This window comes from Phalacrocorax carbo, chromosome 2 (genome assembly GCF_963921805.1).
Source record: "Phalacrocorax carbo chromosome 2, bPhaCar2.1, whole genome shotgun sequence".
Classification (NCBI taxonomy): domain Eukaryota; kingdom Metazoa; phylum Chordata; class Aves; order Suliformes; family Phalacrocoracidae; genus Phalacrocorax; species Phalacrocorax carbo.
This window is the reverse complement of record NC_087514.1, coordinates 163,081,095-163,094,889: the sequence shown is the minus strand read 5'-3', so window position 1 is coordinate 163,094,889 and position 13,795 is coordinate 163,081,095. Positions and strand designations below refer to the sequence as shown.

Genomic DNA, 13,795 nt, shown 5'->3' with positions numbered 1-13,795 from the left:
CAGACAAGGAATTGAAATGAGGAAGGAGAAGTGAGAGCTTCCCCCCCAAAAAAAATCTTAACAAAGCTAAATAAAGTCAAGAATAAACATATGCTGGCTGGAAACACAGTAGCTGGAAACATTCATTCCTTGGCAGCAAAGCATCTGACTCTGCGCATCAGCCCACTCTTCTGGAGAAAGCTGGGAACCAAGAACATGTCCATCTGGCTTCCAGAAACCCACCTGGGTCTGTACACCCCAGATGGGAAAAACAAAGGCAAGGATACATGAAGGATGCTCCACCAGCAAAACCAGTTGGGGGAAAGCAAGAAGGAGAATGAAAAAACCTGAGCATTGTGAGGAGGTGCACTGTACCACGCTCTGAAGACAGACAAGGGTATCAGTGTCATACATGTGGGAAAAGCTTCTTGAATAAGAGAAATCCGCTGGAGGAAGGTCCAAAGTTGTCTACAGAGTTGGAAGGAGATGCACCAGGACCAAGCAGCATCCTTTGCAGGGAGCAAAACAAGGAAGGCCAAGCAGGTACCATCCCCAGAGCAGGGAGATCCATGCCAAGGGTAAGCCTTATGAGGCCTTCGCTGTGGTGTACCAGGCGGTGCAGGTCCCAGATAAGGGTGGGGATAGAGTGGACTAAAACACCCACCATGAAAGGTGGCCCAGGCTGCTCATCTCTGCAAGAGGCTGTGCTTTGTCCTCTCCACGGTCACAGTTTCTGGATGACCAGAGCAGGTTGGGGATGGCCAGTTTAAATGCAAATATACAGGTCACACAGGATCCTGCTGGCAGCCACCATCTTCGGGTGGTGAAAATCAGTGACACTGATGGGCCTTCACTCCCCTTCAGACCTTGAACCATGCATCCAGATTTCTTCATGTCTCCCACCACCACCACCTGTCAAAATAGAGAGGAAAGCAATTTGAGAGGTGATTCAGGATATCTGATTAAGTTTTTTCCCGTGAACCACCTGGAGAAACTTGTCCTTCTCCATGGACCAGAAGGGACCCAAGCTCTGAGCCTGTGCTCTGCAGCTTGGGCTGCCATCACCTCTGGGCCTCCCTACTCCATGGATGACAGTAACAAAAAAATCCCACCCTTGTCCAGGACCCAGCAGAGTCAGAGTCAGGTCTATCTGTATTCTCACATTTTATTTTGTTTTTCTTGTGTTTGTAATAAAAACTAAGAAGACCTTGATCCATACCTTACTTGCAGTGATCATGGTTGCCAAGTCTGGAATTAATTTCTTCCCAGATCAATGGCAGCTGCAGTGTCCCCGGCTCTTGCCCCTTGTGTCTGTTCTTTCTGCCCACTTTTGTGGAAGGTAGACTTTAACTCACCCTTTACTCTTCCATCCTATTCCATGAGGTCTTTACCTGTCCTACATCCATAACATTTGCAAAGGAAATGAGAGCAGACCTTAAGAGTTTGAGGTGGGAGAAATGGAAAAGAGGACTCAGCTGCCTGGAGCAGTGGAAAGCTCTTAAAGGATTTTTCTTTTTGGTTGTTTTTTTTTTAATAGGGTGCTTTTCCAAGTCATCCAGCTAAACTTACTCATCCTGCGCCCACAGTCCCTTTCAAGTGAGCACAGACACAGATGGGGGCAAGAAGCAGGACCCCCCTTTCAAAGATCCTTTGCTGCTAAATGAGTGTACCAGCAGCATGAAGTTGCGACTCCCCATCCACCCGCGTTAGGGTGGATGGTGCCTCCATAGCTGGTCTTCACCAGGACAATTTGTCAACCGAGTCACCACATATCAGCCCCCCCTGGGGACAAGAAAGGTATCTGGTGCAACAGCATAAGGTTACAGATGTCAGAGAACTTCACTTCTCCTTTGCCTGGGGCTTTCCCTTCGACTAGCAAGTGCTTTAATCTGCCTATGTCACCTCACTACCTTAACTTAAAAAAACCCAACAAATAGAACAAAAAAAGAACATAAAACTATCCACTTGCTCCTGGTGTTTTTTCCTTCTTCTCGACTTTGTAACTGGGAAAAAAGAACCAAAGAGAATGTCAGTGTCATTCCTTTTTGTGCTTATTTGGCGAGCCACCTGTGAGCCAGGAGTGTGACATGGGGCGATCCAGAGGGTCCAACTTCCTACCCACAAGGTCCAGCAAAAGTGGAGCTGTTTTTTCCAAGATTTCAAAAATGGGATATAATAAGACTTTTTTTCCTGAGAACACTAAATTCCTGTAAAAGACAGAAATAATAATAGTTACAGTATTTCAGCTCAATTTTAGAGATGGGGAAATTAACGCAATACTTCTTATCTACACAAAATCCTACAAGCAACCTATGTCAGTTGTGCACACCCTTATTCTGCATTTCTGTTCCCCCATGTCATGCTTTGAAATACTTGGGGACTCATTTCATCTGAATAATGATGTCAGGAGACATTGATCTGGCTTCTAAATGACACCAGCAAGCACATATTTGAAATCAGAAAACACAAGGAGCACAAAACGTGCAACCACCAACACAGGCTGAACTCCTTTTTTACGGTACTATTATTTTCATTTTTTAAAATTACTATTTTTTTAGAAGAGTCCTAATTCTGCAAAAGTGTCCTCTCAACACTTTAACGTGTACTACCCAAGCTGCTGTCTGCAAGGTGCTGGTGATAAACAGCCAGGCAAAGTGGCTGTATCTGTATGAGTAATTCAACAGAGCCAAGGACACTTGTCCAGCCCTGAGGGCACCAGGCTGGCTTGTATCCATACAGCTAAACTCCATTCAGGATGGCATCATCCAGCTCTGCCCTGGGAGTCGTCCCTGGATCTAGCTCTGACTCAGGCCAAAAGTTTCAGGAAAAGACATGAGAGTTGAGAAAACTTTGCTCTGGTGCCCAGGAACATCACCATTTGTTTCAGAGACATGGCTTCAGTTTTCCATCACCCCAAATTAGCACATGTCCAGCAGCCATCAAATGTTTCAGGACCTGCTGCATGACCCGGACCGGCAGAACGATGAATTTACTGTGGATTTCTGTAGGCAACAGTGCTGCTGGTTATAACCACAGCCCAGACAAGGCAGCCCGCTAACTGTTACAAAGGAACAGGCAGTCCAGCCTCCCCAGAGAGCTGGGGCTTCACAAGGGGGCTCACAGCCGCATGGATAAAACTATTTTCTTGGACTTACTGGGTGCAGACACCCTCAAACTTGTCTAGCAGAGGATGCAGACCTGGGCTCTGCCACTGTCTCACCAAATGCCCCCTTTCAAGTCCCCTCACTGCGCTTCCCATTTGCAAAGTGTTTTGAGATCCACAGACAAAAAGGTCATGGGAGAGGAGAAGTGGATGGCATTTCTTGCTTGCACAATAATGGGTGTCAGCCACAGGAACAGAGAGTGAAAGCACCCACAGCGAGGGCTTGGAGGTAAGTAATGGGACTTCTAAGGCAAAGCAGTGCGGTTCAGCCACCTAAAAATAGCAATTAAAAAAGAGAGCGAATGTAAATCAAAAGCTATTTCCAGCCTGCTGCAGCGTGGGTGCTGCATTGCCCTAAAACAGCCCCTAGGTTCTAAACATAGGCATCCTCCAAAGCGAACTGTCGAGCAGCATCCCCGCCGAGGACTACAGCTCCCAGGAGCCTGCAGCCCAGGCAGCGCCTGTGCGGGGACCAGGCGCTGGGCAGCCAGGCAGGGGTACCAGCAGGGAGGCAGTGCCAGCTGGGCATCCCCCCACCCATGACCGAGCAGCTTTAGGGCTGCTGTTTCCTACTCCCAAACCCCTTCTCTCCCTGACCCAGCTCCTCTTTCTCTGTCTCTCCTCCCCCCCAGTAGTTTTTACATCACTGACAGACTTCCTGTGAGTCAGCACCAGCAGTCATGAGCGAAGTAGCTGGAAGACGAAGAAGAGCTCAAAGTGGGTAGAAATAAGAAAATTTGGCCAATGGCACTTGGACACCTCCAGACCCGCATGCTGCTGAGGGAGATGGGAGACAGGTCAGTAAATGGCTGAGCTGGGATGTCTGGGGCCAGGATGGGATGCTCAGGCTGAACCCCTCGGTGGTGTCTGCATGTGTCCCACAGCACCCCGGGGCAGCAGCAGGGCATTGCTGGAAGCTGGGGTTGCCGCTGCGAAGCCGGAGTGTTTGTCAAGGTTGGTTGCGATGAAGCAAACTGCCCCAGCTGGGATAAATTGCCTTGCTTGCCTTTCTCAGGCTGAATCCTGCCTGCGAGCTCTGGCTTGCTCCCCTGGCAGGGGGCGACCGGTGGAGTCGGAGGTATAGCTGGTCCTGCTCGGCATGGCAGCAGGTGGCTTGGCTAAACTCAGGGAGCAGGAACAGCAGCACAACACGGGAAGGGGCATCCGTCCTTTAAAACCTGCCTAAAAAATGCTGCTTCTGGGGTATCTGTGTGTCAAGAGCTTTCAGGAGGGATGGAGGCACGGGTGCGAATGAGTTAATAGGTCCTGCCTCTGCCTTGCAAGGAGGAGCTGCGCCTGTGTGTGTGTGCTGGTGTGGGGGTTATTCCCAGTGAAAGGAGCAGAGCAACGGCTGAGCAGCGGCTCCCATTCATGAGTTTCACAAGCAAAATTCAGGCAGCTGTGCTTACGTGCAACCACCTCCAGAAAAAACCAGCCCAGCACATGGAACAGCCAGGCAGAAAAGTTTGCTCGGAGTCATCTCTGGGCTTGGAAAAATCAGTCACCACAGAGACTAAAAGCAATCTCCATTTCTCAGCCTAACTGAAAGGTCCTTAGAGAACATTTCACCAAACACCAATCCTTTCTCTTGGTGAGAAAGGGGCAGAGGTGCTGCAAATGCCCTGGGTGCTTGCTGGGATGGCTGGAGCAACGTTCCCTTTGCCCAGATGAGTGGTTGGGCAGGGGCTTCCCAGGATGCCTCATCCCTTTGGGGCATTTGAGAGTCAAGGAGCAGAGGAAGAGAGAGTTTTGCCTTGCAGGTAAGTTCTTGGGGCAGTTTGGTGCTGGTTCTCCCATGAAGAAAGTCTATGGCAAATGGGGTTCTTCCGCCTGGAGTTTTTCATGCGATGCATCAATAACGCTGGTGGTGTGGCTGCACCTTTCATGGGTCAGGCGTGACAACCTGCAAATTGAAGCTGGTGCCAAGGCAAAGTTAGATCTTCAGCAGTCCAACTGCAGGGCAAGAGGACAGGGGAAAGAGTTGAGTCCTTTCTGTCCTCCTGGACACCAGGAGGACCTCTCTGTCCATTCGGATGTATGCCTGGCCACTAGCCCCAGCAGCCTTGCACAGCTCAGGTGTCTGCCCTGGTGCTGCACAGGGAACTGAGGACACTGGTGTGAGTTTCACTTCTGCCTCCAGCCCATCTGGCTGCAGCTGTGACCCAGATGTCCCTCTCTCCTCACCAAGTTGGACGTGACACAAAATCTCTAGAGAAATAAATGGGGACCTGCCGAGGGATGGGAGCTCCACAGGGTTCACACAGCCAGATGAGACTCAGACAATGCTCAGGCAGTTCTGTTTCACAGATGTGAGATTTTGGTGCTGCCTGGAGGCTATGGAGCCCAGCTTGCCAGAGATGAGCAGCTCTTTGCTCATCCTCAGCATTTCTCCTTGTGGTGCCAGAAGGTCCCTCTCTGCCAGTGCACTGAAGGAGGCACAGATGGTCTCAGCAACCACTCTTCACGTGAAACATGTCTGGCTCTGGCCCTGGCCCCGGCCTGGGGACAGTCTGGTCATCCCAGCTCAGAGCGGGGATTGTACCACCTGAGGGGTCCTCCAGAAATGGGTCTGGGTATGCCCCTCGCTGAGAGGGATTTACTTCCAGACGTCCTGATGACAGTGAGTTGGTCCCTGATGGTTATGACCACCAGCCTTTACCTCCCCTCTGAAGGAAAATTGGAGTTGGTTCCTGCTCAGAGATCAGCAGGAGACCCACAGACCACCAGTTTCTTGTCATGAGTACCTGGAGATGTGGAGAAACTCCAGCTTGTGCCAGGCAGCCCCCTTCAATCCCCTCCTAGATTTTACAGTCTCTTGGGCTTTGGTTTTAATAGAATTATCTAAGTTTGGCTGGGCTTTTATTTATTATTTTATTTTCCAGATGACAGCTTACTACACTAAAAGTGGTTTGTTTGTTGGGTTTTTTTTTCCTGTTAGCCTTGACAATAACACCTGTCTTGGTTTATTCTCAGGTTTAGCCCTTTTGAAGGAAAACATAGGCTTTCATCTAAAGAAGAGTAACACAAACCAGCACTGGCACGTTCCCATGGTTGCTACCTCCCACCTACCCTGGCAGGCAGGTGGCAATGTCCAGGAGGACGCTCAGCAATGCCTCTCCTAGTAACCACCACCCAGGCCCCCACCTCTGAAGAACCAGGTGATGAAACAGCCAGCCATGATGACTCTGGAGCTCTTGGGGGTAGAGAATTTTCTCAGGCATACTCAGAAGAAGTTGTACACTTGCATGATTTGTGGGGACAGTTTTAAGCACAAGGGCATCCTGATGGCCCACCAGAAATCCCATAAGGAAGAGATACAGGTTGAAGGCTGTGAGGAGGATGGTCCTGATCAGGCTGGAGAGCTGCATGATCAAGAAGCCATCAGAGCTGGAGGGGAGGCCAATGGGGAAGTCCATAGCAAGCACAGCACACAGAGTGATCCTGAGAGAAGGGAAAAGCCCCATTCCTGCACTGAGTGTGGGAAGAGATTCAAGATGAAGGTGGACCTCACCAAGCACCTCCGGACTCACACAGGCAAGAGACCGTTCCCCTGCAATGGCTGTGGCAAGAGGTTCATCACCAAATCACAACTCAAGGAGCACCAGAGGATCCACACAGGTGAGCAGCCGTACAAGTGCCTGGACTGTGGGAAGAATTTCGCCCAGAAGTCGCAGCTCATCGTGCACCAACGGATCCACACAGGTGAGAAGCCCTACCAGAGCAGCAGCTGCCAGAAGAGTTTCGTGGACAAGTCGCAGCTGGTGGCCCACCACCAGATTCACGCGGGTGACCGTCCCTTCCAGTGCGGGGTGTGCAGCCGCGTCTTCTGCCAGAAGATCACCCTCGTCAAGCACCAGCGGGTTCCCAGTGCCAAGGGGGCCCAGAGGGACACCACCAGGGCCATCGTGGCTGAATCCACTCCTGCAGGGTAGAAGATCTTCCGCTGCAGCACCTGTGGGAAAGAGTTCAAGAAGAAATCAGTGCTGGTGACCCACCAGAGGATTCACACTGGGGAGGACCCATACCCCTGCCCCTTGTGCGGGAGGTGCTTCCGGCAGAAGATCCACCTCACCCAGCATCAGCGGACCCGTGAGCGGCCTGATGCCCATGTCTGTGGAGCCTGTGGGGAGCAATTCTGCAGCAAGAGGGAGATGCTGAAGCACCACCAAGGCTACCATCCCCAGCAGGCCCCACACACCTGCACCACCTGTGGAAAGCGCTTCAGCCAGAAGGTCGGCCTCACAGCCCACCGCCGTGTACATGTGTGGGAGGAGACCCCCAGCGCTACAGGGGATGGGCATCCCCGCACCACCCTTGGTGGTACCCACACATGCAGCCAGTGTGGGAAGATGTTCACCAAGAAGGGAAACCTGGCCAACCACCAGCAGGCTCATGCTGAGGGCCAGGGTTACCACTGTAGGGCTTGCGGCAAGGGCTTCGCCAAGCACGGGGAGCTGACCCAGCATGAGCAGACCCACACCGGGGAGAAGCCCTATGGGTGTGGGCAGTGTGGCAAGCGCTTTGCCCAGCGCACCCAGCTGGTCACCCACCAGCGCATCCACACCAGCGAGCGGCCCTACCCCTGCAGTGACTGTGGCAAGGGCTTCCGTCAGAAGATCGCCTTGGTCAAGCACTGCCACGTCCATGAGCGTGGCAGGGACAAGGGAGGTAGCGAAGGCATCAGTGCCAACATCAGTGCCAATGTTGACACCAATGCCACCAACACCAATGACAGTGTCAAGACCAATGCCAAGGTCAATGCCAATGCCAAGGTGGATGGCAAAGATGAGGAGAGCCTGGCTCTCCCCTGTCAGAGGCTCCCCGTTGGTGAGTGGCCCTTCTCCTGCAGTGAGTGTGGGAAGGGATTTGCCCAGAAGGCTCAGCTAGTAGTCCACCACCGCATCCACACCGGGGAGCGCCCCTTCCTCTGCGCTGATTGCCCCAAAGATTTCATCAACAAGTCTCACCTTGTTGTCCACCGCCGTATCCACACTGGCAAGCGCCCCTTCCCCTGTGCTGCCTGCAGCCGAGCCTTCACCCAGAAGGTCACCCTCATCACCCACCAGCGGGTCCACACACGGGAACACCAGCCACCACGAGCCCCAGTTGCCCTTGGACCCCAGGGTGAGGAATGGCCCTTCACCTGTGCCATCTGTGGGAGAGGTTTCCACAAGGAGATTGCCCTGATCACCCATCGGCGAGTCCACGCCAAGTATGAGCCCAACCGCTGCAGCAAGTGTGGGCAAGTCTTCCCTGACAGGGCCCAGCTCCGGCTCCACCAGCCCTCCCATGCCAAAGACCGACCATTCAAGTGTGCCGCATGCGGGAAGGACTTCAAGAGGAAAGAGATCTTGATTACCCACCAGTGGGTCCACACAGGAGAGGTGCCCTTCCAGTGCCCCCTGTGCAGCAAAAGCTTCTCACAGAAGGCCAACCTCATGAAGCACCAGCTCACTCACACCCGCCCGGGCCTGTTTATCTGCTCCGACTGTGGGCAAAGGTACACCACCATTGGACATTTCAAGAGGCACCAGAAGAACCACCTCAAGAAGCAAAGTCCTCCTAGTGAGTGAAAGGAGCCCCCTGAGGACCTGGTGACCAGCTGTGTGCCACCAGAGCCAGTGGGTGACCACTGCAGCCTCATCATTGTGGTGAAGACAGAGGCTGATGCTGAAGACTACGAGGTCCTACAGGTCCCATGATGGCAAGGATCAAGCACTCAGGGGGGGAAGGGCTGATGCCTGCTCACTTGGCGATGGGCATGCTGCATCTGCCACCAAGGTCCACGGTCCCATGGGAGCTGCTGAGGTTTGCCATCACAGACTTCATGGCAGGAGCCATAGCAGACCATTTTTCGTCCCTAGCTTTCCAGCAGCTGACACCAGCACTGGCCATCTTGCAGACACGTGGAGCAGCACGGGGTCTGCTACCGTGGAGAAACTGCAGCCAGAAATAAGGGAGTGTGTCATGGCCAAAGGACTCAGGGATGGGGACCCTGCTGGCACCTGGGGAAGGACCGCTGAGGTCAGTAACGCTCCTCGTGGAGGGCAAACACCCGCCCAGGCGGACTAGTTTGCAAAGCCAGAGTAAGAGCCCTGGCTGGGAACTAACACAGGGTTTATATGAAGACATCGCTTTGCCTAGTTTAAAATAATGTCATGCATGGGTTGATCGTGCAGGATAATCCCTGGGCATATTTATTACGGAGTTGAGGGCATTCTTTGCACAGCCACAGTATCAGAGCAGCATTTGGGAGATTGCCAGACCTGTTTCTTGCACCACGTGCCCAGCTGCAATGCCAAGATGTCTCCTAAAGTCTCCTAAACCTGGAGACCACTGGTCTGTGTCACGTACAGCCGCACAGAAACCCTCCACAACTGTCCTCCGTGTCACACGTTTGAAGTCGTGACCACAGCGTGGCACCAGAAAAAGGTGTGTTTAATTCCTCTGCCAAGAAAAGGAGGCATTAGGTTGCTCCTAGTGCCCCAGCACCTGGGGTGGAGCTGGGGGTTGGCAGAGGCTGTTCCCACCACAGGTGCAGACGAGCCTCCCCACAACTGGCATGAAGACTCTGCCCTCATGGGCTGTGCTGTCCCATAGGACTCCTCGGACCCAGCTCAGTGACGCGGAGGCCACCTCCACGGAGCCCCTGTAAGGCCGCCTGGCTAAGCCAGTTTGCCCTTCAGAGTGGTTTTGGAGGAGGAGAAGGAAAGGGCTTTTCTGGGCAATCACTTAAGGTGCCACTTCACACTTGCTAAGGGGGTTGAGTTTCTTTTGTATCCTGGATGTTACTGCCCAAGCTCGCTTGAGAGAGAGTAAGACGGGCATTTACCACCCCCTGCCCGGAGCCGGGTGCTCCCCATGCCCAGAGCAGCACCCTCCACCCTCCAGCTCTCTCCTTAACTGCCAGGTTTTGCCTTCGAGGTTGCACGAAGGCGGCAAGGCACAACACCGTGTCCAAGCAATGCTAACTTTCAGCACCTGCACGTGCCTCCGGAGCTCAGGCAGCCACCCCGCGCTTTCAGCATCTCTCACCATTGCTGGATTCGGCACGCGCCCGGTGCTCCATCCCCCAGCGCGGCCCCTGCTGCTCTGCCTCCTGCCCATTGAATTAAAATCCTGCTATTAGCTACAGCAAAGAGCTCCGATGCCACGAAGTGATGGCAGGAGCCAAAGGAAGGATCGATACATCACTATTAGCTTGCAAAATCTGGGCCAGCTTGTCTTCGAACCCCACGTGGTCACTAGACCAGCCAAATGGATAGTTACACAAAATTAAGGACCATTTAAATTTTATTTTTTCCTCCAGTAGATCTGTTTGATTTTGAAGATATCTTACAGCATTTCTGTTGTTTTAATCAGCTTTTTTTTTTTCCCCCTGCATTTATTTCGCTGGCGGTAAATTCATCAGCCCCAAATAGGTAGACTGATAACAGACCGTGATAACAGTACACTAAACTATTACACGACAAGCAGGGAATTAAATCATTCACTGGAAAACAGGCCATGGTGGAAGACTGCAGTTTGCTGAAAGCTTTGTATCCTTTCAAGCTTTTTTTTTTTTTAATGCAACATGGCCTTGCTCCAGTAACCTTTGCACAGCTCTGCCCCATTTCTGCACGCTGAAGGGACAGCGAGCTGGCGTGTAGGCTCAGCCCTCGCTGACCAGTTGCCCCTGCCTTGTCCCTTGTTTGGGGCTTTTCTCTCAGGAATTAAACAACAGCGAGGAATAAACTATCCAGCTCCCCTTTCCTAACTGATCCTGATTTCTTTAAGTCACATTATGTTTTGCTAATAGTCCTGCTGCACATAAACAGACTCGAACTGGGGATGATGAGAAAGCGGCTGCGTACATTGCACGGCAAAACTTCTGCCCTGATTAAGGTGGCTGCTTTTCCAACCAGAGGGTTTATGAGTGATGAGTAACAGACCACGTTACTGGAGCACAGATACAAGAAGAGAAGGCATTGCCTAAGCATCTTTCAAATAAGACCCGGGAGGACGAATAGTAGAACGTGGGCACAGCCCGGCTGGACTCTCCTTTGGGAAACAGGAGCAGCTCTGTGTTTATGAGCTGTGGTTGGGCAGTTTTCCATTGGCTTTCTAGAAAAGTTTGATTGCTGTGGGGTGAATGAAGATGAATTTTTAGTCTAACAAAGTCTCTCACCTGCAAATCATCCCAATGTCAAGTAAGAATAAAACAGATTGGCACTGTAGCTATTTAGACTGGATATAAGGAAAAAAATTTTTACAATGAGGGTGGTGAAACACAGGAACAGGCTGCCCAGAGAGGTGGGGGATGCTCTGCTCCTCAGGACATTCAAGGTCAGGTTGGACAGGACTCTGAGCAACCTGATCTAGCTGAAGATGTCCCTGCTCGCTGCAGGGGGCTGGGCTGGATGGCCTCTAAAGGTCCCTTCCAACCAAGCCATTCTGTGATTTCATGAGTCTATGACTCTATTTTTCCCTGGCTCAGTGGTTGCGGGTCCACCACGCTCTGGGGCTGGCTTTATCTCACCTGAATTCATGTCTCTACAGCACAGACGTAAACAACCGAGCTGGTCATCTCCCATTTAAAATCAAAGGAGAGAAACAGATGAAGAAGGTGATTTTTCTGCCCTATTTAGGTGTCCACTCCGGGGATGAGACTCCAGGACTTCATTGACTCTCTGGCTACGTCTCCATGGGCTGCAGAGGGGAGCTGGGCTCAGAAGGAGACATCCCCATCCGTTCATGGGGTTTTTAGCCCACAACAGCCAATCTATTTGGGAAAAGAGCAGGGGCTGTAGGGACACAGGCTGCAATGGCCAGCAGTTATTAGGCGTCACGGAAGCACGGAGTCAGCTCTGCAGATGCCTCTGCTGTAAAAACATCCCAGCCCTTAACAACTTGTTTGCTGCGTTGTGCGGCGCCGATGAAGCTCTGCCTACAAACAGTCCTGGCTGTGTGTGGCTTCCCGAGGGAAGAAGCTGGTGTAGACAGGGGCGTGGAAAGGCCGGTATAATCCACACAGAAGGAGATGATTATTTCCCAGGTATATTTTTTATGACTTTTTTTTATTTATTGGTAGGCAGAAGGTAGCCATGCAGGAGACAGAGGAACTATCAGGAGCTGTGAACATCTACTGAAATATTAATATATGTTATTTGCTGTTCTTCCCTATGTTTGTTTTTACAAAGCAAAATAAATTACATTTTTCAATTGTCCTTCTTTTTAATATCACATCCCAGCATACTTTTGCTGTACAAGATCCTCCAGCTATGAAATTCACCTCTTTCCCCTAGATTTTTTCTGTATTTCCTCTGTTTTGCAGATAGTTTGCCTCTATTTTTCTCATAAAAATCTGTACTAAAAAAAGCTGTGCTTCAGCGCTGTTGGATTCAAGTCAGCCCAAATGGGATGGTGGGGGGGTGAGGGCTTGGGATGGAAGTATCCACCTGGGATCAGGACACAAGCATCCTCATCGCGATTCAACCCTTCAAACCACGGCAGGTCTGAAGGGGGAATTGTGTGAGACAGGTTTTTGCTGTAAGAATCACTGAGGAGGAACTTAACTTTCTAAGCCTCTCTGTAAACATTTGGAAAAGTACATGCAAGGTCCTCACTCACCTTGGTGTAAATCAGTCTGCAAAAATCAGTCATAAACAGAGGCAAAACACAGGTGAAAACTGTGACTGATGAGAAATCTTGTCTCCAAGCGTCTGGTGCATCCTGGTAGCCTGGTGCTCAGATCGCTGCTGTTTCTGGTGCTGGTCGCTTTGCAGACAGGAGCTCATCGGTGGGGAATGAGCAGCAGGGCAGGGAGTGAGAACGAGCCCGCTCTTGCTCGCATTCACACCTTGCATCGTGAGCCTCCTAAAACCGCTACTCCCCATGCCAGCCCAGGTGTGCTTCCTGGGACACGGGGCGACCCTTTTTTAAGAAACAGGAAGTAGACACGATGGAAAAGACACAAACCACTTTTATTTAACAAATCCCTTGCTGGCGCACTCAGCTGAGGCGCTGGTCCCCAGGCACTCCTGTTCCCTTCCTGTGGTTCGCCCCGGACCTTAGCTCTGCTTTGTGATTTGTGATGGCACTTGGGCTACACATTTGGGGACCTCTCTGAGCCAGACGTGTGCCACAGGCCATTCGGTGACACAACGGGATGTTTCTTTCCAGTGCCCCTTAGCTGTTTTCCAAGCAACCCTCACCAGCCAGGGGAACGGCCGGATCCTCCAGCCTCCATCAACCCCCATTTCTGATTGCACCAAACAGCCGGTCGCGAGAGCAGACTTGCTCCTTCCTCCTACAGACAGACATTTGTTATTCAGAACAAAATATTATGTTGCCATGTTATTTAATCAAGTCAAAATTCATAGGCAGCATCTGTGCAGACGATAAAATGTTTTGGGACAGTTTAGTCCTTTTCTTATCTGAGTGATTACGGTTATGTAAAGATTTCTCTTTCAAATACGGAGATGGAATTTCATAAGCGAGGGACCAAAACAGTGCCAAGTAGCCAGCCATCTCCCCTTGATCACACTGGATTAGTACAATTAATCTGTAGGTATTAGTGACCAGCAGGGTTTTGCCTGGAGGATATAATATATATTTATTATTTCATATCTGATTTCCCCCAAGAGGTAGAAAATTCAAACGTGGGCTTTTCTT

General features: G+C 51.3%; 2 protein-coding genes across 2 annotated transcripts; both read left to right on the top strand.

Annotated features, from left to right (window-relative positions):
• Positions 1-3,657: 3,657 nt before the first annotated feature.
• LOC135312136 (zinc finger protein OZF-like) lies at positions 3,658-12,492 on the top strand. Its single transcript, XM_064445135.1, has 2 exons — positions 3,658-3,939; positions 6,116-12,492. The coding sequence occupies exon 2, from the start codon at positions 6,304-6,306 to the stop codon at positions 7,072-7,074; it is 771 nt and encodes a 256-aa protein (XP_064301205.1). The 5' UTR covers positions 3,658-3,939; positions 6,116-6,303; the 3' UTR covers positions 7,075-12,492.
• LOC104048444 (zinc finger protein OZF-like) lies at positions 7,294-8,844 on the top strand. The gene is made up of 2 exons (XM_064441833.1): positions 7,294-8,707; positions 8,759-8,844. The coding sequence occupies exons 1-2, from the start codon at positions 7,294-7,296 to the stop codon at positions 8,842-8,844; spliced, it is 1,500 nt and encodes a 499-aa protein (XP_064297903.1).
• Positions 12,493-13,795: the final 1,303 nt, after the last annotated feature.

Bases quoted from the DNA above. Each gene is read 5' to 3' on its own strand.
- LOC104048444 (XM_064441833.1), top strand. From the start codon at position 7,294: ATGCTGAAGCACCACCAAGGCTACCATCCCCAGCAGGCCCCACACACC. The intron at 8,708-8,758 runs GTGAGTGAAAGG...GTGTGCCACCAG, and splicing joins CAAGAAGCAAAGTCCTCCTA to AGCCAGTGGGTGACCACTGC.
- LOC135312136 (XM_064445135.1), top strand. From the start codon at position 6,304: ATGAAACAGCCAGCCATGATGACTCTGGAGCTCTTGGGGGTAGAGAAT.